The sequence below is a fragment of the Capsella rubella genome, unplaced genomic scaffold (genome assembly GCF_000375325.1).
Source record: "Capsella rubella cultivar Monte Gargano unplaced genomic scaffold, Caprub1_0 scaffold_1, whole genome shotgun sequence".
Classification (NCBI taxonomy): Eukaryota; Viridiplantae; Streptophyta; class Magnoliopsida; order Brassicales; family Brassicaceae; genus Capsella; species Capsella rubella.
In genome coordinates, this window is record NW_006238923.1 from 17,843,244 (window position 1) to 17,862,541 (window position 19,298).

Genomic DNA, 19,298 nt, shown 5'->3' on the forward strand with positions numbered 1-19,298 from the left:
AATTAGCTTTGTCAATTTTGCATCTCTAAGACTAAACGGAGCGTTTTGTTTCCATTTATGGTTAGATGGCTTCTTCATTCTCGGGGTTTTACTTTTCTCTTTTGATAAAGTCTTCTTGTTGTAAACGACACCGTTTTGGACTATTTGTGTTTGTAAGTCTCTCACCAGTTTAAAACATTCTTGTTAATCACAAAGAGAAACTTGGGCCTGCTGAAGATAAAAGCCCAATATTAAAGCGAATGTAAGATACAACGGTCATCTTCAAATTTGGAAAACGACAAGAAACTAAAAACACAGAGCAGAGGTGCTGTGAATCATGAATGCAAAAGCTTGTACGGAGGAGAAAAAGTTGCGAATTCGCAGCCCTTGATACGCTTCATGACTCAGGATGATGACATCTGTCCTCTCTCTAGGGTATTTTTCGAGTTGCTCATTCTCTCTTGTGTATATATACTAAATGACCTGATTCCTCTAGCTGCCTTTGGCTTGTTACTCTGATTCTGCTTGCTTTGTGAGTTCCCCTTTGTGTAAGTGAGATTAGTGTTACTTTCTAGGGTTTTTTTTTTTGAAAGGTAGGAATTTTGTAGCTTGCTTTGGTTTTGTTACGGTTTTTGCTTGTGCCATTTCCTTTTAATGTGTGATTAGCGAACAATAAGGAGCTTTTGGTTTGTTTTTTTTGTGTGTTTAATCCTCCTTTACCTATCACAGTAGTTCGATCGTTCTTTGGTAAAGAAGGTAGCATACGTTAGTTCGATCTAGCCACAAACTCATCTTTGATCTGTTTCTTGTCATTTGATAAAAATGTCTTCTTTTGCTGTTTCTTTGAGAAAAATGTCATCTTTTTAGGGTTTTTTCAAAGCTGTAAATGTTTAGCTTGCTTTGGTTCGTTACAGTTTTTGCTTGTGAGTTGCCTTTTGTGTTTTTAGTGTGATTAGTGAACAATGAAGAGCTTTTGGTTAGGTTTTTTTAGCTTTAATCCTCCTTTAGTTTGGTCATTCTTTGGTAAAGAAGCTATCACATTGGTTCGATTCAGCCACAAACTCATCTTGGATCTGTTACTTGTCAGTGATTAAAGTGTCTTAATTTGCTCTTTCTTTGCCAAAAGTCTTTTTTCAGTGTCATTAGTGTTAACTTTTAGGGTTTTTTTTCAGCTTGTTTTGGTTTGTTACGGATTTTGCTTGTGTATCGCCTTTAAATTTCAGTCTGATTAGTGAACATTGAGGAGCTTTTAGTTACAGTTTTTGGTGGTGTATTGCCTTTAAATTTCAGTGTGATTAGTAAACATTTAGGAGCTTTGACTTAGGTTTTAGCGTTTAATCCTCATCTAGCTAGTTTTGTCATTCTTTGGTAAATAAGCTATCACACTAGTTCGGTTTAGCAGCAAACTCATCCATCTGGTTCTTGTCACTGATAAAATGTCTTCTTTTCAGGTTGATAACTGTTACCTTTTAGGGGTTTTTTTCTAAGTTGGAACTTGTTAGCTTGGATTCATTTGTTACGGGTTTTTCTTGTGAATTGCCTTTTGTAGTGTGATGATTAGTGAACAATGAGGAGCTTTTTAGTTAGGTTCTAGCGTTTAATCCTCCTTTAGCTAGTTTTTTTGGTCATTGATAAATTTTTCTTCTTTTTGCTACTTCTTTGATCTAATTTGGAAGCAAAGGTTTTCCAATCCTCCTTTAGTTTGGTTATTCTTTGGTAAAGATGTTTCCTAAGACTGAAGTCTGAACAGTAAAAAAATTTGTTTACATCGGTTCACTTTGATTCCCTTGTTAATGTTCTTTCCATTTCCTGTTCACATTTATAATGTTTTAACATTGAACCTTGCAAATTTTCAGGGTTTAAGTAATTGCAGATGGCACTCCCCCCCTATGATCCCAATTTCGCACTGGCAGTCGCATACTTCCCAAAGCCAAAGACTGAGAATGACCAAGAGCACGGTAAACTTGCCAAGATCTTTTCTTTATTGGTTTTTAACCGATGCGAACAAGAATCTACTCTGGTTTTAAAAGAAATTTTGATTCATTTTTATATTTGTGTTTTGTCTTTGCAGATGAAGCTGTTTCTGCTGCTATGGTAGCGGTTGATCTGATAAGCTCTGCACGGCTTAAAATTAAGCTGGATAGTGTCTATACCGAGTACTCTGCTCAGTATTTGGTGGACAATGCTGCTGGCTCAACCGGGCACAAGCTCACTGTCAAAGGCTGCCTTGAGTTTGCGTTAAACAAAGGCATACCAAAAGCAGAAGATTGGCCACAGTTGGGATCTGAGTCAAAGCCCCCATCATCGTACAAGCCTGCTCTCGTTTCCATGAAAGGAAAAGTGATTGTGCCTAAGGATTTGGAGGAAGCCAGTGACTTGGTTGTGCATCTACCCGTGGGAGCAAAACTGCATGTGTTCAACCCACACATTGAACTTCAAAAAGATGTAAGTGCTGTTAGACGTTAAATTCAGGAAATATAAAATGAGAGAGAGAAAACTAAATATGAAAAAACATTTGATCTATAATATTTGTTTCGTATTGTAGGCAATTTACTGTGGCCCCTCAGGTGAGCGAGCCAGCTATGTTGGACTTAGAGATGGTATCATTGTTGGAGTGGAGAAGATCCAAGGAAAGTCCATTGCAACAGTGAAGATTTGGTACAAGAAGAAGTTCAGATTTCTCAAAGTGGCTATGAGCAGGTGGTTTGTTCAGTACGCTGTTGGCGAGCCGGGCTCACAGTCTAACGTAGGGCCATCACATCTGCTTGTTGACTTTTGTGTCCCACGCCTATCCATCGATTAAACAAGAAATCTAATCCAGAGATACAGTATGCTACTAGTGGAAGGTTTGTTTAAGAATAATGTTTCATGAGACTTTTCTATATGTAAGACCCTTAAGATGTTGATCTTTACTTTCTAAAGACATATATTGGGATGATTAAAGTTATCAGGCATCATTAGATATTGGCCATTTCAGCTCGTAATCTTAGACACCTTGAATTGTGTGTTTTAGTTTTGTTAATGTCAGTCCTCTCGTTTGCAGGGAGTAGCCATGATTTGGCAAATCAGATATTAGATAGATAACAGAGTTGAAAGAGAGAGTTTTTGGGGATTATTGAATCTTTGGCTTTGTGTTTGATGGATAAGCCTTTTTACTTTGTAATTTAATTTCAGTTTAAAAGAAAACTCACTATGCTGCAATAGAATGGACCTGTGAACATTGAACATGAATGACGAACAATGCGGTAAATGTCAAAAGATTCTGGGGTAATTGAAAATACCATAAAACTTGGGACAATTTCGCGAAAAATGAAATAGAGATAATGTGCAATTATTGCTTTATTTCTGACATTTAGAATAATTATTGCTTGGAGAGCAAGTCGTGTGTGAAGTTGTATATACAAAAAATGTATATACAAAAACAAGAAAACCAAACACTTTACTACTTTAGTCCGTCGAACGACGCCGTATTGGACTAATTGTCTCTCCACAGTTTAGAACATTCACGTTGATCACAAAGTGGGTCTAAATGAAAGAAATGAGAAACTTGGGCCTGTTTAAGAGGAGGCCCAATTACTAAACCGAGGTCGTATAAGGCACAACGGTCATCTTCAAATTTGGAAAACGACAAGAAACTAAAAACACAGAGCAGAGAGAAGTAATGAATCATGAATGCAAAAGCTTGTACGGAGGAGAAAAAACTTGCTATTCGCAGCCCTTGATACGCTTAATGACTCAGGATGATGACATCTGTCCTCTCTCTAGGGTTTTCCGAGTTTCCCATTCTCTCTTGTGTATATATACTAAATGTTGTGATTCCTCTAGCTGCCTTTGGCTTATTACTCTGATTCTGCTTGCTTTGTGAGCTTCTCCTTTGTGTAAGTGAGATTACTGTTACTTTCTAGGGTTTTTTTTTCTCAAAGTTGGGAGTTTTGTAGCTTGCTTTGGTTTTGTTACGGTGTTTGCTTGTGCCATAGCCTTTTTCAGTGTGATTAGTGAACAATGAGGAGCTTTTAGTTAGGTTTTAGCGTTTAATCCTCCTTTAGCTGTCACAGTAGTTCGATCTAGATACAAAATCATCTTTAATATGTTTCTTATTATTGATAAAAATGCTTCTTTTTCAGGTTGATAAGTGTTACCTCTTAGGGGTTTTTTGTTAGCTGGGATTTGTTTAGCTTGCTTTGGTTTGTTACAGTTTTTGCTTGTGAGTTGCCTTTAATTTATAGTGTGCTTAGTGAATAATGAGTAGCTTTTAGGTATGTATTCAGATTTGCTACGGATTTTGCTTGTGCCATTGCTTTTTGCAGTGTGATTAGTGATGATGAGCTTTAGTTTGGTCATTCTTTGTTAAAGAAGCTATCACATTGCAATTGGTTCCATTTAAGCAGTTGGCAACAAACTCATTTCTCTGTTTCTTGTCATTGATAAAAGTGTCTTCTTTTTGCTATTTCTTTGATCTAACTTGGAAGAAAATGTCTTCTTTTTCATTGTGATTAGTGAACAATGAGGAGCTTTTAGGCTTTAGTTTTCATACCACTTTTAAGTTTTAAATTGGTCATTCTTTGGTAAAGAGAAGGTATTTCCGTGTAATTCGTGAACAATGAGGAGCTTTTAGCTAGGGTTTTTAGCGTTTAATCCTTCTGTACTTTGGTCATTCTTTGGTAATGAAGCAATCACATCACATTGGTCTGATTATGCCACAAACTGATAGATATGTTTTTTGCTATTTCGTTGATCTAGTTAGGAAACAAGTTTCCAAAACTGTCGTTAATGCCTCTGGACAGTAAATACATTTCTGAGAATCGGTTTACTTTGATTTCCACTTAACGCTCTTTCCATTTCCTGTTCACATTTATAACGTATAAACACTTCACCATGAAATATTCAGGGTCAAGTAATAGCAGATGGAACTCCCACCCTATGATCCCAACTTCACAACGGCCTTCAGGATCAGCGAACACGGAGAGACAGAGGTTGAGATTGACCAAGAGCACGGTAAACTTTTCACTCTAGTATATAATCTTTTCTGTTGGTTTCTAACTGCTGCGAAAAAAGTACCTACGCTAGTTTTAAGACATTCACAGTTTAAAGTTTGATTCATTTTTCCATTTGTGTTTTGTCTTTGCAGATGAATCTGCTTCCGCTGCTATCGTAGCTGCTGAACTGATCAGCTCTGCACGGCTTGCACAGAAGCTGGATAGTGTCCATACTGAGTACTCAGCTCAGTATTTGGTGGACAATACTGGCTCACCCGGGATCAAGCTCACTGTCAAAGACTGCCTTGAGTTTGCCTTAAACAAGGGCATACCGAAAGCAGAAGATTGGCCACAGTTGAGATCTGAGTCAAAACCCCCATCATCATCTTACAAACCTGCTCTCGTTTCCATGAAAGGACAAGTGATTGAGCCTAAGAATTTTGAGGAAGCACGTGACTTTTTGGTGAATCAACTGGTGGGAGCAAAACTGCATGTGTTCAGTCCACACATTGAACTTCAACAGGACGTAAGTTTCAGATATAAATAAAAAAGAGAGAGAGAGAGAGAGATATGAGAAACATTTGATGTATAATATCTATTCATGTGTTTTGTTGTGTGGTAGGCAATTTACTGTGGCTCCTCGGGTGAGGCAACCAGCTATGTTGGACTTAGAGATGGGATCATTCTTGGAGTTGAGAAGATCCAAGGGAAGTCTATGGCAATAGTGAAGGTATGGTACAAGAAGAAGTTCACAGTTCTTAAAGTGGCTTTGAGCAGGATGTTTTTATGCCAATATCCTGCAGCCGCAGGGCTCGAGGACATCGGACTAACATTTCTGCTTGTTGACTTTTGTGTCCCACGCCTATCCATCGATTAAGAAAGATATCAATCTAATCTAGAGATACAATATGCTACTAGTGGAAGAATAAGGTTTCATGAGACTGTTTGTTTTATAACATGTAAGACCCTTAAGAAGTTGATCAGTACTTTCTAAAGACATATTTTGGGATAATCTACTGTTATCAGGGGATCATCGAATTGTGTGTGTTTTAGTTTTGTTTAAAGTCAGTCCTCTCGTATGCTGGGAGAATATATGGATAATAGAAGATGCTATGGATTAAGCAGATTTTGAAAACTTGATAAAGAACTCATGTCTGTCTGTATCTCTGTCACACGACAAGAATGTATTTATATGTTGTATGGTTTATTTTGAAGCTTGGGAGTAGAAAACTTGGGAAACTGGAGAGATGCATTTGATTGAACCTTTGTGTTTATTTTTGAAGGAAAGGAAACAGAACAATAAGATATTTCATATACCTACCTTTTCTTTTCATTAAGTTGAATTGTGCGGTCTCAAGTTAAGGAGTTACGGAAAATTTTACAAATTACAATGCATATTTTATCATCTCAGGAAAAACAAAAACAAACCTTAATGTTCCCCAATCCATAAAAGCCCTAAAATGTTACATCCTTCCTTCCTTGTTGGTGTTTTCCAACGTGGGTCTACACGAAAGAAACGAGAAACTTGGGCCTTCTAAGGATTAGGCCCAATTACAAAGCGACGTCGTATAGTGTACAACGGTCATCTTCAAATTTGGAAAACGACAAGAAACTAAAAAGTAAAAACACAGAGCAAAGAGAGAGGTGATGACTGATGACTAATGACTGATGTTCAAAAGCTTGTACGAAGGAGAAAAAAGTTGCGAATTCGCAGCCCTTGATACGCTTAATGACTCAGGATCATGACATCTGTCCTCTCTCTAGGGTTTTCCGAGTCACCCATTCTCTTGTGTATATATATACTAACTAAATGTTCTGAATCCTCTGGCTGGCTGCCTTTGGCTTATTACTCTGATTCTGCTTGCTTTGTGAGTTCTCCTTTGTGTAAGTGAGAATAATGTTACTTTCTAGGGTTTTTTTTTCTCAAAGTTGGGAGTTTTGTAGCTTGCTTTGGTTTTGTTACGGTGTTTGCTTGTGCCATAGGCCATAGCCATTTTCAGTGTGATTAGTGAGCAATGGGGAGCTTCTGGTTAGGTTTTGTTAGCTTTTAATCCTCCTTTACTATCACAGTAGCTCGATCGTTTTTCTTAAAGACGCTATCACACATTAGTTCGATCTAGCCACTGTTTCTTGTCACTGATAAAAACGTCTTCTTTTGCAGTTTCTTTGATACAAATGACTTCTTTTTCGGGTTGTTGAGTGTTACGTTTTAGGGTTTTTTCAAAGCTGGAATTTTTTTAGGTTGCTTTGGTTTGTTACAGTTTTTGCTTGTGAGTTGCTTTAATTTTTAGTGTGATTAGTGAACAATGAAGAGCTTTTAGTTCTGATTTAGGTTTGTTATGTATTTTTTGCTTGTGCCATTGCCTTTTTCAGTGTGATTATTGAATAAGGAGTTTTCGTTTGGTTATTCTTTGGTAAAGAAGCTATCACTTAGGTTTGAGTTAGGCACATGGCTAAAAACTCATCTCTCTGTTTCTTGTCATTGTTAAAAGTGTCTTCTTTTTGCTATTTCTTTGAAGAAATTGTCTTCTTTTTGCCTTTTATAGTGTGATTAATGAACCATGAGGAGCTTTTTGTTAGGTTTTAGCGTATAAACTTCTTTTAAATTGGTTATTCTTTGGTAAAAAAGCTATTACATTGGCTCGATTTAGCCACAGACTCATCTTTGATCTGTTTTTCGTCATTGGTAAAAATGTCTTCTTTTGCTGTCTCTTGGATAAAAATGTCGTCTTTTTCAGGTTAATTAGTGTTACTTTTCAGGATTTTTTCTAAGTTGGGATTTCTTTAGCTTGCTTTGGTATGTTACGGTTTTTTTCTTGTGCATAGTCTTTATTTTTTAGTGTGACTAGTAAACAATGAGGAGCTTTTGGGTAAGGTTTTAGTGTTTAATCCTGAGTAGAGAACAGTGAAGAGCTTTTAGTTACGGTTTTTGCTTGTGATTTGCCCTTTGCAGTGTGATTTGTGAACAAAATAAGTATCTTTTAGTTAGATTTCACGTTTAATCCTCCTTTAGCGGCTTGGCCATTCTTTGGTAAAGAAGCTGTTTTTATTTTGTCGTTGATTAAAAATGTCTCCAAAACTCTCTTGTTTTTCCCTTCTTTCGTTATTGCATCAGAACAATAAATACATTTGTGAGAATCATTTTCACTTTGATTTCCCTACTTAATGCTCTTTCCATTTTCTGTTCACATTCATAATGTATTAACATTTCACCTTGCAAAATTATTTTTCAGGGTTAAGTAATTGAAGATGGCACTCCCTCCCTATGATCCCAAATTTACAATGGCAGTTTCATTTGGCCGAAAGAAAGATTTTAAGTTTGACAAAAAGCATGGTAAGCATTGTATACGCTTTCCGTTTTTGGTTTTCAACTGATGCAAACAAAAGTGCCTACTCTGATCTAATCCCTTGTAAAATTTGAATACATTCACATTTTTTGATTCATTTTTCCATCTGTGTTTTGTCTTTGCAGATGTATCTGCTTCTGCTGCTATTGTAGCGGCTGAATTGATCAGCTCTGCTCGGCTTGCACATAATCTGGATAGCGTCCGTACTGAGTACTCAGCTCAGTATTTGGTGGACAATGCTGGTTCACGCAGGAGCAAGCTCACTGTCAAAGACTGCCTTGAATTTGCCTTAAAAAAGGGCATACCGAAAGCAGAAGATTGGCCACAGTTGGGATCTAAGTCAAAGCCCCCATCATCTCACAAACCTGCTCTCGTTTCCTTGGAAGGACAAGTGACTGAGCCTAAGGATTTTGAGGAAGCACGTGAAATTTTGGTGAATCAACCCGTGGGAGCAAAACTGCATGTGTTCAGTCCACACATTGAACTTCAACAAGACGTAAGATTCTCTTATAGACATTAGAATTCAATATAAAATATGAGAAAGAGAGAGAGAGAGAGAGAGAGATATGACAAACGTTTGATGTATAGTATTTAATTCATTTTTGTTGTTGTGTGGTAGGCAATTTACTGTGCCTCCTCAGGTGAGCCAACCCGCTATGTTGGACTTAGAGATGGGATTATTCTTGGAGTCGAGAAGATTGAAGGGAAGTCTATCGCAATAGTGAAGGTGTGGTACAAGAAGAAGTTCATAGTTCTCAAGGTAGCTTTGAGCAGGATGTTTTATTGGCCGCCGGACATAGGGCCAACAGGTCTGCTTGTTGACTTTTGTGTCCCACGCCTTTCCGTCACTTAAGCAAGGTATCTTAATACATCTTAACAAGTATCTAGAGATACAAAATGCTACTAGTGGAAGGTTTTGTTTAAGAATAATGTTTCATGAGACTTTTCTATGTAAGACCCTTAAGATGTTGATCTCTACTTTTTTAAAGACATATTTTCGGATGTTTGATTGGTTGTTTGAGTTATCAGCCGGCATCATAGATGATCATTTTAGCTCCTTATCTTATACACCTTGAATTGTGTGTTTTAGTTTTGTTAAAGTCCAGTCCTCGTATGCAGGGAGAGAAACCATGATTTGTCAAATTAGATATTAGATAATAGAAGATGCTATATTAATTGAAGAGAGGGTTTTGGGATTATTGAATCTTTGGGTTTTTATATTTGCTGGAATGGAACAGAACAGTGAGATCAAATTCTAATGCTTAAGATGGTTGGTGCATTTTATCACCCCAATGTAGCTGTCTTGATTTTTTAATAATAAGTTTTGCCTTTTGCGTTGAAGAAACTTAAAGATGGGAGAGGAGAGTTATTGTTAATGGTTAGTCTTCGTTCTGTGAACTAGAGCAGCTAAGTTAACCTGAGAACATGAAGAACACACAAAGGTCTGCTGTTTGCATATAAAATCCGAGTAAGTTTATTATATGAAAAAAAAAAGGTCTGCTGTTTTCTCCAGCACAAGTTACATGAAACCAAAAATAAAAATAAACTACCTTGTTATCAAGGCCCATCATCATTGCACGAACCAAAAACAAAACAACAAACAGACAGACAACAAAAGACAACAATGGAGCTTTAGGAACTGGTCTCACTGAAGAATACTTTGTTTCCTTCGCTTTGGGTCAAACAGCTTGTAATGTATATACACATTGAAATCATCTTTTGCTTTCTTTTCTTTGTTATCTCTTTGGTTTAAATCATCGATATGATCATCAGAACCCGTTTGCTAACTTTGCCCTCAGATCTTTCCTCAATATCTTTCCTGATGGAGCTTTAGGTATGGTCTCAGTGAAGAACACTTTGTTGATTCTCTTGTAAAACACAACCTGGTGATTCACATACATATAAACAAATGATATCATAAGTTAATATGCTCGATCAAAATCAAGAACTTGCTTGCATTGTAATTCAATATATAATTTTACCTGTTTCGACACAAATTGTTTCACTTCATCTTCTGATAACTCTGAATCCTTTGACTTCACCACAAACGCAACAGGCACTTCACCAGCTGCTTCTTCTTTCATTCTGTTACATCACACATAAACAACAAAAAGGGGTAAGCAGATATCGAAAACATCGATTGGCGCGTCTACATTGTACATAATGTTCGTTTCGTAGGTGTTAGTTCAACGACATATATTAACGTTACATTTTGACGATTAGTAAGTAAATTTTTTGGATTAGCTAGTGATATAAGCTAAAACATAAATTGTTGAACTACCAACATAATTTGGTCAACAATGTAGTTGGCTTAACAAATATATATTCGTCATCAGCAAATTGAAATTATAATAGTTAAATATTTGAACTTACGCGACAACGGCAACATCAGTGATGTCAGGATGACTAATGAGCAAGGCTTCTAGCTCAGCAGGAGCCACCTGAAAACCTTTATACTTGATAAGCTCTTTCAATCTATCAACAATGAAAAGCTCGTCATCGTCGTCTATCAATCCAATATCTCCGGTGTGAAGCCAACCATCTTTATCAATGGTCTCAGCTGTAGCCCCCGGGTTGTTGAGGTATCCTTTCATAATCTGGTGACCACGGATGCATATCTCTCCCGGTTGGTTCCTCGGAAGAGAATCTCCGGTGTCCGGATCGACTATTTTCATCTCAGCGTTTCTTACAACCGTACCACAAGCTCCTGATTTCACTGGAAACGGCTCTTTTGCGAATCCTAACGACATTGCTAGCACTGGACCTGCTTCTGTCATTCCGTATCCCTGTTCCATCGTATTAACATTTTCCAATAACACCACCAAAATCAATATTCACGTCCACATCAAATCTTGTTTTCAAATTTTATATTTAGTTTTTATATATTTCTAATGATCAACATAGATAAAATACAACTAATACTAATTAGCCAAAATGCGAGTCAATATATAGTTTTCTTAGGTTCATACAATTGTCACTATAATAGGTAAAAGATTAATGGGGGTTTAATTCAAAATTAGCATTTAATTGTGTGTTAGTCTAGTGATCAACATAGATAAAATACAAAGTGTAATACTAATTAGCCAAAATGTGAGTCAATAGATGTTTTTCTTATGTTCATACCATTTTAACTATAATAGGTAAAGATTATATTCAAAAGTATCATGTAATTGTGTGATATTCTCTAAATAACATACTCTTATATTAACTAAATAACAAGATATTCTTCTTAATAACAGAAGATTTTATTTATAAAATATAGCACACATTTTTTTTTGGTTACTAAAAATGATATATATAATGAAAAAAAACTATAGTTATTTTCCAAAAAAATATTTTAAAAATTTATAGTTCATAATTACCAACCAAAAATGTTTTAATATATATGTATCTTTTTTGTTGAATTTATATTATGAGATTCCATTCCGGATATTTATTTTGATATATCCTTTAATTTATTACTATTTCGTATTTTCGAAAAAAACAAAAAAAAAGTGAGAGACACACCTGACCAAGCTTGGCGTTAGGAAACTTGGCACTAACGGCATCTTCAAGCTCTTTACCAAGCGGAGCAGCACCTGATTTCACCACTCTTATCGAACTCAGATCATACCTCTCCGTCTCCGGCGACTTTGCTATGGCCAAGACAATCGGCGGAACCATCGGAGCCACCGTCACTTTACACCTCTGAATCAGCTCCAAAAGCAGATGGATCTCGAATTTAGGCATTATCAAGATCGCCGCACCAACCCTAAGCCCACACAACATGATCGAGTTCAAAGCGTAGATATGAAACATCGGCAAAACACAGAGTATGACGTCGTCGCTGTGGAAATAAAGATTCGGATTCTCTCCGTCGACTTGCTGAGCCACGCTCGTGACTAGTCCCTTGTGAGTCAGCATCACTCCTTTGGGTAACCCCGTCGTGCCGGAGGAGTAAGGAAGCGCCACCACGTCGTCCGGCGAAATCTTCACCGAGTCGATGACGTCTGATGACTCGGTCGTCGACTGAGTCAGCTCCGTGAAGCGGAGGCAGCCTTCGGGGATAGGGACGGATTCGTTATCGTCGATGCAAACGATGACGACCCCTTCGTCGTTTTGGAGGGGTTTGATCTTGTCGACGTAGCGTGACTCGGTGACGATGAGTTTGGTGTTGGAGGCTTTGGCCTGTTTGGCGATCTCCGCTGGAGTGAAGAAAGGGTTAGCGGCGGTGGCGGTTGCGCCGCGGAAAGAAGCGGCGAGGAAAGAGAGGACGAACTCGGGGCAGTTAGGGAGGAGGATCATGATGACGTCGTTCTGGTTAACGCCGAGTTTGTGAAAACCGGCGGCGATCCGGCGGGAAATGACGTGGACGTCGGAGTAAGTGTAGACGTGGCCGGTTGGTCCGTTGATGAGGCAAGGCTTGGAGGCGAAGTCGGAGATGTTTTGGAAGACGTAGTCGTGGAGAGAGAGGTGGTTTGGGATGTAAATATCAGGCAGCTTTGATCGGAATATGACGTCACCGTTGTTGCTCTGTTTCTCCATCACTTCTTGCGGTGGCGCCATTTGTAATGATGAATGAAGCTGTAGAGATTAACCAAAAGTTTTGGTTTTGTTTTTTTTTTTTTGCTTTTCTGTTTTGTGAGGAATTATTAGGCTTTGGCCTGAAGGAGACTAGACTTGTGTCGGAGGAGTTCATATAGAGAGCACACATCGGGAGTAAACGGTGGGGTTGGTGAAAATGTTAGTTTTGTAGTTTTTTGATAATTATGAGGGTATTTTTGTCATTATCGTAGAGTATGGGTTTGCATTTTTTCACGTCGCGTTTGGTAAGCTGCCTTTTTATATTTTTTTTTGGGTTGAAAATCACATATAAACGCAGAATGTGTATTGGTAATAATTAATAGATTGTAAAAGCATTAAATAAAAAATCATAGGAGTTTCAATTTTTTATATAGATATATTTTATCTTATGTTGAAATTATTACTTTTAAAAACATTTTTTTATGGTACATGTACTTATATAATGATTTAGAAAAAAGCATCGTAATTTCTTGTACAAAAAATGGTGTCAACGAATAAAAAAACGTGTTGTATTTGTTTTTTTTTTTTAAGAGTGAGAGAATTAAAATCATAAATGAAGATAAACCCAAAAAAAAATGTATATCTATATTTGTCATATAACCCATAAAATCAACCTTCCCATGTGGTGTATCCCATTGTGACAATGATTTTAATAGATAAGCAAGAGTAATTTTAATAGATAGACAATGATTTTAATGTATATAATTATAACTAAGAGAAAAAAGTAAATCTATTGTGTATAAATGATATTAATAGATAGGAGGAAAAAATAGGAATGATTTTAAAGGGTAAAGGCAGAGCAAAAAAAGGTTATAAATAAATATTTGCTATTTATGGGTATATGAACTTTTAAATAACTTTGTACATTTGTTGGTTGATTTGGTCTACTTTGGCTCCATAGAAAGACGTACAAATCAATAACAAAACCACCAACCAAACTGAAACTACGAAGGAATATGTTATAAACACTATTAGCAGTCAACATTGGAGGAGATAAGTCAACCACAAAAATTGGATGTGAAGTGAACTTATGGGTAAAAAAAAAGAAAGATTTAGAAATGAAGGGGTGTGTTGAGAAATAAAGTAAATGGGTTTGGTGTGAGAGAGAGAGAGAGAGAGGAGTGGGTTGGTGAAGATAGTGAGAGAGAGAGAGAGAGAGATTCTGATTGGGCTTTGGTGGAAAGAGTGGGCCCATGTAGACGATATAACCGAAGCAATAAGAACTTAAGAAGTCCATGTAATATTGAAAAAATCAAAAAAATAACACCGATAAAATAAATTTTATATAATCTTCTTTTTTTTTTTTTTTTGTAATCTTCTTCTTCTTCACCAACCCCACCTCGTTTATTATTATTTTTGTTTTTTTGGTAAGAGTTTTGAATAACGTCGAAATCAAAAAACATAATAATGATAAATTTTGTATATATCCAAAAATCAATGGACAATATAGCTTTCTCACCAAACACAAATCCTTTCTGTTTCATTGATATTTAATTTTCCTCCTCTGTTGATTTGTTTGTGAATGGGGTACTTTGTTTTTTTTGCTTTCATATGATCATATTGCTTGTGTGGATTGAGCCACACATATATGCATGCATACGTTCTTTTACGATGGTTAATATCATAGTTTATATCATTGCTTTAGTGATTAATCATATCATATAACTATGTCAATGGATGATATAAATTAAAGACATGATCATGATGACTCAATGGATAATAAATCTTTCTTTTTCTTTCTTTCTTTTTTTGTTGTTGTTGTGAAAGAGTAGGCAATGTTAAACTTTGATGAATACAAGAATGGTTGGCAGTCTTTTTTTTTAAATTTATTTATATATATATGAAATATATATCAGAAGAACGGTTGGTGCATAGTAGTAACGTATATAGACAATTTTACAAAAAGAAAACAAAAAACGTATATAGACAAATGTTATGGATAGTGACAAGTGTCAACATGTTTTTACTATTTTCGACATGAATCATTTATTGCATTCATAAGAGTTCTATTAATTTGATTTATCATCATATTGAAAATTGAATGCTACTATGTACTATATATATGAAGAACAAATGCTTTAATTTGTATCAAGAAAGACGGCAAAAATCATGTATTATTATTAATAATATTCTTACCACAGGGTTATTTAGAAATTGTCGTTTAAACTCATGAATCTGATACTAGTATCCCTTAAGCATGCCAACAACATATAACAAGTTGATTCTTGGTGTGGTTGAAGAAAAGACTAAACTTTATCACAGAGATCAATGAAATTTTCTTGAACAAGTATAATAAAACGATTTTATGTACCAAATAACATGAAACCAAATGGCAAGATTCGAGACGCATATGCTTTATTTGGGGTTTGGTAAGATACGCTTCACGCTCTCTTCTCGTGTGTGTCTCATTGTCTTTCTTTTTTTACCCTTGAGACTAGAAATTAAACAAGATGTCTTAATTTTGCTTTCGAAAATGTTTATTACAAAACATGGAATTGGAGTATGTCTATGTCTCTATCCACTTGTGTCCTCCTCCTTTGCCTAACTCTCTCTCTATTCATTAAAGGATTGGATGTTGTAGGTGAAGGGCACAATCGTCAACCCAATTGTCTATACTCTCTCTACACCAAAAAAAGAAAAAGGTTTTGATTGATTCCGCAAATTTGCAAAAAGTTTGACTTTTCAGGGTTTTTTTTTCATCATATATAACTTAAAACTTTTGAAACCAGTCCTCTCATAATTGTTATGTGTTGTTTTAGTGTCATGACTTGTAAAACCAAGTTATTTACTCTTTTTACGAAGTTAATGAGTCGTCATATCATCATTGTTCTTCTAATAATCAGAGAAACACAAAACGAAAGCAAAGAGAAATTAAAAGCATGAAGAAATGAAGTTTCCTTTGTTACTTATTCGCAAGAGTCTGCTGAAGAATTTTTCCATTAGACAGACAGAGACAGGTAATATATTTATTATTTTGCAATCTTGAATCTTGATATTCAAATCTAGCTCCTCTTGTTTCGCCTCTTTTGATGAAATGTAAACACATGTTATCTTCTCTTCAACTAATAAAACTCTTTGCACTCTTCATATATGCAAGAACCATTAACAAAACTCTGTGCTGGCTAACCACACCACGAATAAGGCTAGATACAAAAGTGATGAGACTAGATACACTCATCTCTTTGACAGTCCTTAATTACAACATGTAATGTTACAGTAGTTTATGAAAGTCTCTGTACGCACTCTTAACTAGAGGGTGAATTAAGAACTCTGTGTTGTGTTCTGTGTTAGCGCACAAGAGAGCTAAAAGACGTAGCTGCCTTGCAAGTTGCAAACTATATGAGTTTATTATGTAGTTTCATTGTACATCCACACAAGCTATAAAACTCACAGTTATTTGCTATATGAAGAAACGTTTGCTTTCGCAGGTTCAAAGCAAAAGAGTCTAAGATTTGAAGAATCACAGTAGCTACGTACTAGCTATGTATTCTCAAGAACTTTGCATTTTATCTATCAAAGTTGAAGTAATTGACTATGATATTCTTCAGGTGGAGTCTAAGTGTGGTGAAGACTCTCAGGTCAAGAGAGGGTTTCAAAGTTTCAGATGCAGGAAGAAAACACGTGAGTTTCACGTGATGCCGTTGATGGTTCTAACAAACCAAGGAGGGGCATAATCGTCTTTTCGCTTCAGCTCTTATATTAAGTCATCTTCTTCTCTTCCTCTGTATCGATTCATTTTTACGAGTTTGTTAGATTTGGATTGAGGAGAGAGAGAGAGTTGAATCTGAGAGTGAGAAAGCTTAGAGAGAGAGAGCATCTGAGAGATTGTAACGATTACTTTGTTCACCAAGTTCTAGTGGATTCCGGAGGAGTTTCTCCGGCGAGACGTAGGAATCCGGTTTGGATTCTGAACTCGTTAATTGCTCGTGTTCTTTCATTTCTGTTCTTGTTCTCGATTCATATTAGATTCATCAGAGATCGTCTTCGTTCAGCATTTGCTCAAGTCTAAAGATAGAGAAGAATCTCTACAAATTGGTATCAGAGCCAGGTTCGGCGGCGGAGCAAAGTTGTTACGAAAATGTCTGGAGTTCCGATCGCGGTGTTTGATGGATCCGGTGACTTCTCGCTCTGGAAAACAAGAATTCGTGCACATCTGAGCGTTATTGGCTTGAAGGATGCGTTAGTTCCAAAACCTGAGTTACCACCTCTCACGGCGGAAGAGTTAACGAACCAAGAGATTGTCAAGAAACGCGAGACAGATGAGGCAGCAAGATTGGAGAGATGCGAGAAAGCTAAGCATGTGATTTTCTTGAATTGTGCGGACAAGGTTCTGAGGAATATAGAACTGTGTGATACCGCAGCAGAAGCTTGGACTATCTTGGACAAGATGTTCATGCCAACATCTCTTCCACATCGAGTGTATGCGCAGCTAAACTTCTATACATTCAAGATGCAAGATAACAAGAAGATTGATGATAATATTGATGATTTCTTGAAGATTGTGGCTGATCTGAACCATCTTCAGATTGAAGTTTCAGATGAGGTACAGGCTATTATTTTGCTGAGTTCTTTGCCTTCTAGGTTTGATAGTTTGGTGGAAACTTTGAAGTATAGCACAGGAAGAGATAAGCTGAGACTAGATGATGTGATGGTTGCTGCAAGAGATAAGGAGAGGGAAGTTGCTCAGAACAATAAAGCTGTTGCTGAGGGTTACTATGTTAGAGGCAGACCTGAGGGAAATAGTTCTAACCAGACACCTAAGGGTAAGGGAAGATCTCGGTCTAAGTCTAGAGATGGCAAGAAAGTGTGCTGGATTTGTGGTAAAGAAGGGCATTTCAAGAAACAATGCTACAAGTGGCTGGAGAAGAACAAGGGAAAGACTCAGAGTTCAGATAAAGGTGAAGCAAGCATTGCAAGATCTGGAGCAAATCATGATCCTTCTATGGTTTTGATGGCTGAGAGTGAAACCTTGTTAGCAGCGGGTAATACTGCAGATGAATGGGTACTTGATACAGGGTGTTCGTTTCACATGACACCAAGAAAGGATTTGTTTGTGGAGTTCAAGACATTAAGTTCAGGTTTTGTGAAAATGGGTAATGATACCTATTCTCAGGTCAAAGGCATAGGGAGTATTAAACTCAGGAATGATGATGGCACACAAGTGGTATTAACTGATGTGAGATATATGCCTACCATGTCTAGAAACTTGATCTCTTTAGGAACTTTGGAAGACAAAGGTTGTTGGTTTAAGTCCCAAGATGGAGTTCTTAAGATTGTGAAGGGTTGTTCAACGATTTTGAAGGGCCAGAAGAAAGAAACTTTGTATATTCTTCAGGGTAAAGCAGAATGTGGTGAAGCTCATACGTCAGAAAACTCTAAGGATGATACTGCTCTGTGGCATAGTAGACTTGGTCACATGAGTCAGAAAGGAATGGAGATTCTGGTGAAAAAGGGATGTTTGAATAAAGAGGTGATCAAGGAATTGAAGTTTTGTGAGGACTGTGTGTATGGGAAAAGCCATAGAGTGAGTTTTGCACCTGCACAACATGTTACAAAGGAGAAATTAGCGTATGTGCATTCAGATTTGTGGGGTTCTCCACATAATCCACCATCTCTTGGCAATAGCCAATACTTCATCTCTTTTATTGATGATTACTCTAGAAAAGTTTGGGTTTATTTTCTTAAGAGGAAGGATGAAGCTTTTGAGAAGTTTGTTCATTGGAAAAAGATGGTGGAAGTGCAATCTGAAAGAAAGGTGAGAAAGCTCAGAACAGATAATGGCTTGGAATATTGCAACCATCAGTTTGAGAGTTTCTGTAAAGCTGAAGGTATTGTAAGGCATAAGACTTGTGCTTACACTCCTCAACAAAATGGTGTAGCTGAGAGGTTAAATAGAACTATAATGGAGAAGGTAAGAAGTATGCTGAGTGAAAGTGGTATGGAAAAGAAGTTTTGGGCTGAGGCTGTATCTACAGCTGTGTTCTTAATAAACAGATCACCTTCAACAGCAATTGAGTTTGATTTACCTGAAGAGAGATGGACCTCAGCTGTACCGGATTTGAGTTTACTAAGAAGATTTGGTTGCTTAGCATATGTGCATGCGGATCAAGGCAAGCTTAATCCCAGAGCTAAGAAGGGTATTTTCACAAGTTATCCTGAGGGAGTAAAAGGATACAAAGTCTGGTTATTGGATGAAGGCAAGTGTGTGATCAGTAGGAATGTTGTCTTTCGAGAAGACATCATGTATAAAGATCTGAAGAATGGAACACCAGTTGGTGTATTTGAGATTGATCTTGAGAGAACTGGAGCAAGTTCAAGTGATAATGATCATCGAGTTACAGATCAAGGTGGAGTTATTCAAGAGAAGGATATTCAAGAAGGAACGAATACACCCACGAATGCTGCTGAGAGTTCATCTAGTGAACAACAAGAA

The 19,298-nt window shown here is 36.9% G+C and overlaps 4 protein-coding genes across 6 annotated transcripts; 3 read left to right on the top strand and 1 right to left on the bottom strand.

The window, feature by feature from the left end:
* Positions 1-40: 40 nt before the first annotated feature.
* Positions 41-2,731, top strand: LOC17899365 (protein HEAT-INDUCED TAS1 TARGET 5). The gene is given in 5 exon segments (XM_006304089.2): positions 41-414; positions 1,836-1,937; positions 2,051-2,424; positions 2,525-2,533; positions 2,535-2,731. Coding segments are annotated over 4 exon segments (564 nt in total). The 5' UTR covers positions 41-414; positions 1,836-1,852; the 3' UTR covers positions 2,631-2,731.
* A 933-nt stretch (positions 2,732-3,664) lies between these two features.
* Positions 3,665-5,993, top strand: LOC17898933 (protein HEAT-INDUCED TAS1 TARGET 5). 2 transcript variants are annotated; one of them, XM_006304087.2, is made up of 4 exons: positions 3,665-3,857; positions 4,868-4,974; positions 5,108-5,481; positions 5,578-5,993. In XM_006304087.2, the coding sequence occupies exons 2-4, from the start codon at positions 4,884-4,886 to the stop codon at positions 5,830-5,832; spliced, it is 720 nt and encodes a 239-aa protein (XP_006304149.1). In that variant the 5' UTR covers positions 3,665-3,857; positions 4,868-4,883; the 3' UTR covers positions 5,833-5,993. The 2 variants fall into 2 exon arrangements, with proteins under 2 accessions (XP_006304149.1, XP_023645136.1); XM_023789368.1 differs by having other exon boundaries at positions 3,665-4,974.
* A 669-nt stretch (positions 5,994-6,662) lies between these two features.
* On the top strand, positions 6,663-9,430 carry LOC17898931 (protein HEAT-INDUCED TAS1 TARGET 5). Of its 2 annotated transcripts, none has more exons than XM_006303277.2 (4): positions 6,663-6,839; positions 8,189-8,289; positions 8,428-8,798; positions 8,922-9,430. In XM_006303277.2, the coding sequence occupies exons 2-4, from the start codon at positions 8,205-8,207 to the stop codon at positions 9,153-9,155; spliced, it is 690 nt and encodes a 229-aa protein (XP_006303339.1). In that variant the 5' UTR covers positions 6,663-6,839; positions 8,189-8,204; the 3' UTR covers positions 9,156-9,430. The 2 variants fall into 2 exon arrangements, with proteins under 2 accessions (XP_006303339.1, XP_023645137.1); XM_023789369.1 differs by having other exon boundaries at positions 6,663-6,823.
* Positions 9,431-9,733: 303 nt separating this feature from the next.
* On the bottom strand, positions 9,734-12,967 carry LOC17899233 (4-coumarate--CoA ligase 1). Its single transcript, XM_006307093.2, has 4 exons — positions 11,810-12,967; positions 10,676-11,088; positions 10,285-10,387; positions 9,734-10,185 (listed from the first exon to the last, which is right to left on the bottom strand). Exons 1-4 carry the CDS (start codon positions 12,845-12,847, stop codon positions 10,072-10,074), a joined length of 1,668 nt encoding a protein of 555 aa, XP_006307155.1. The 5' UTR covers positions 12,848-12,967; the 3' UTR covers positions 9,734-10,071.
* Positions 12,968-19,298: the final 6,331 nt, after the last annotated feature.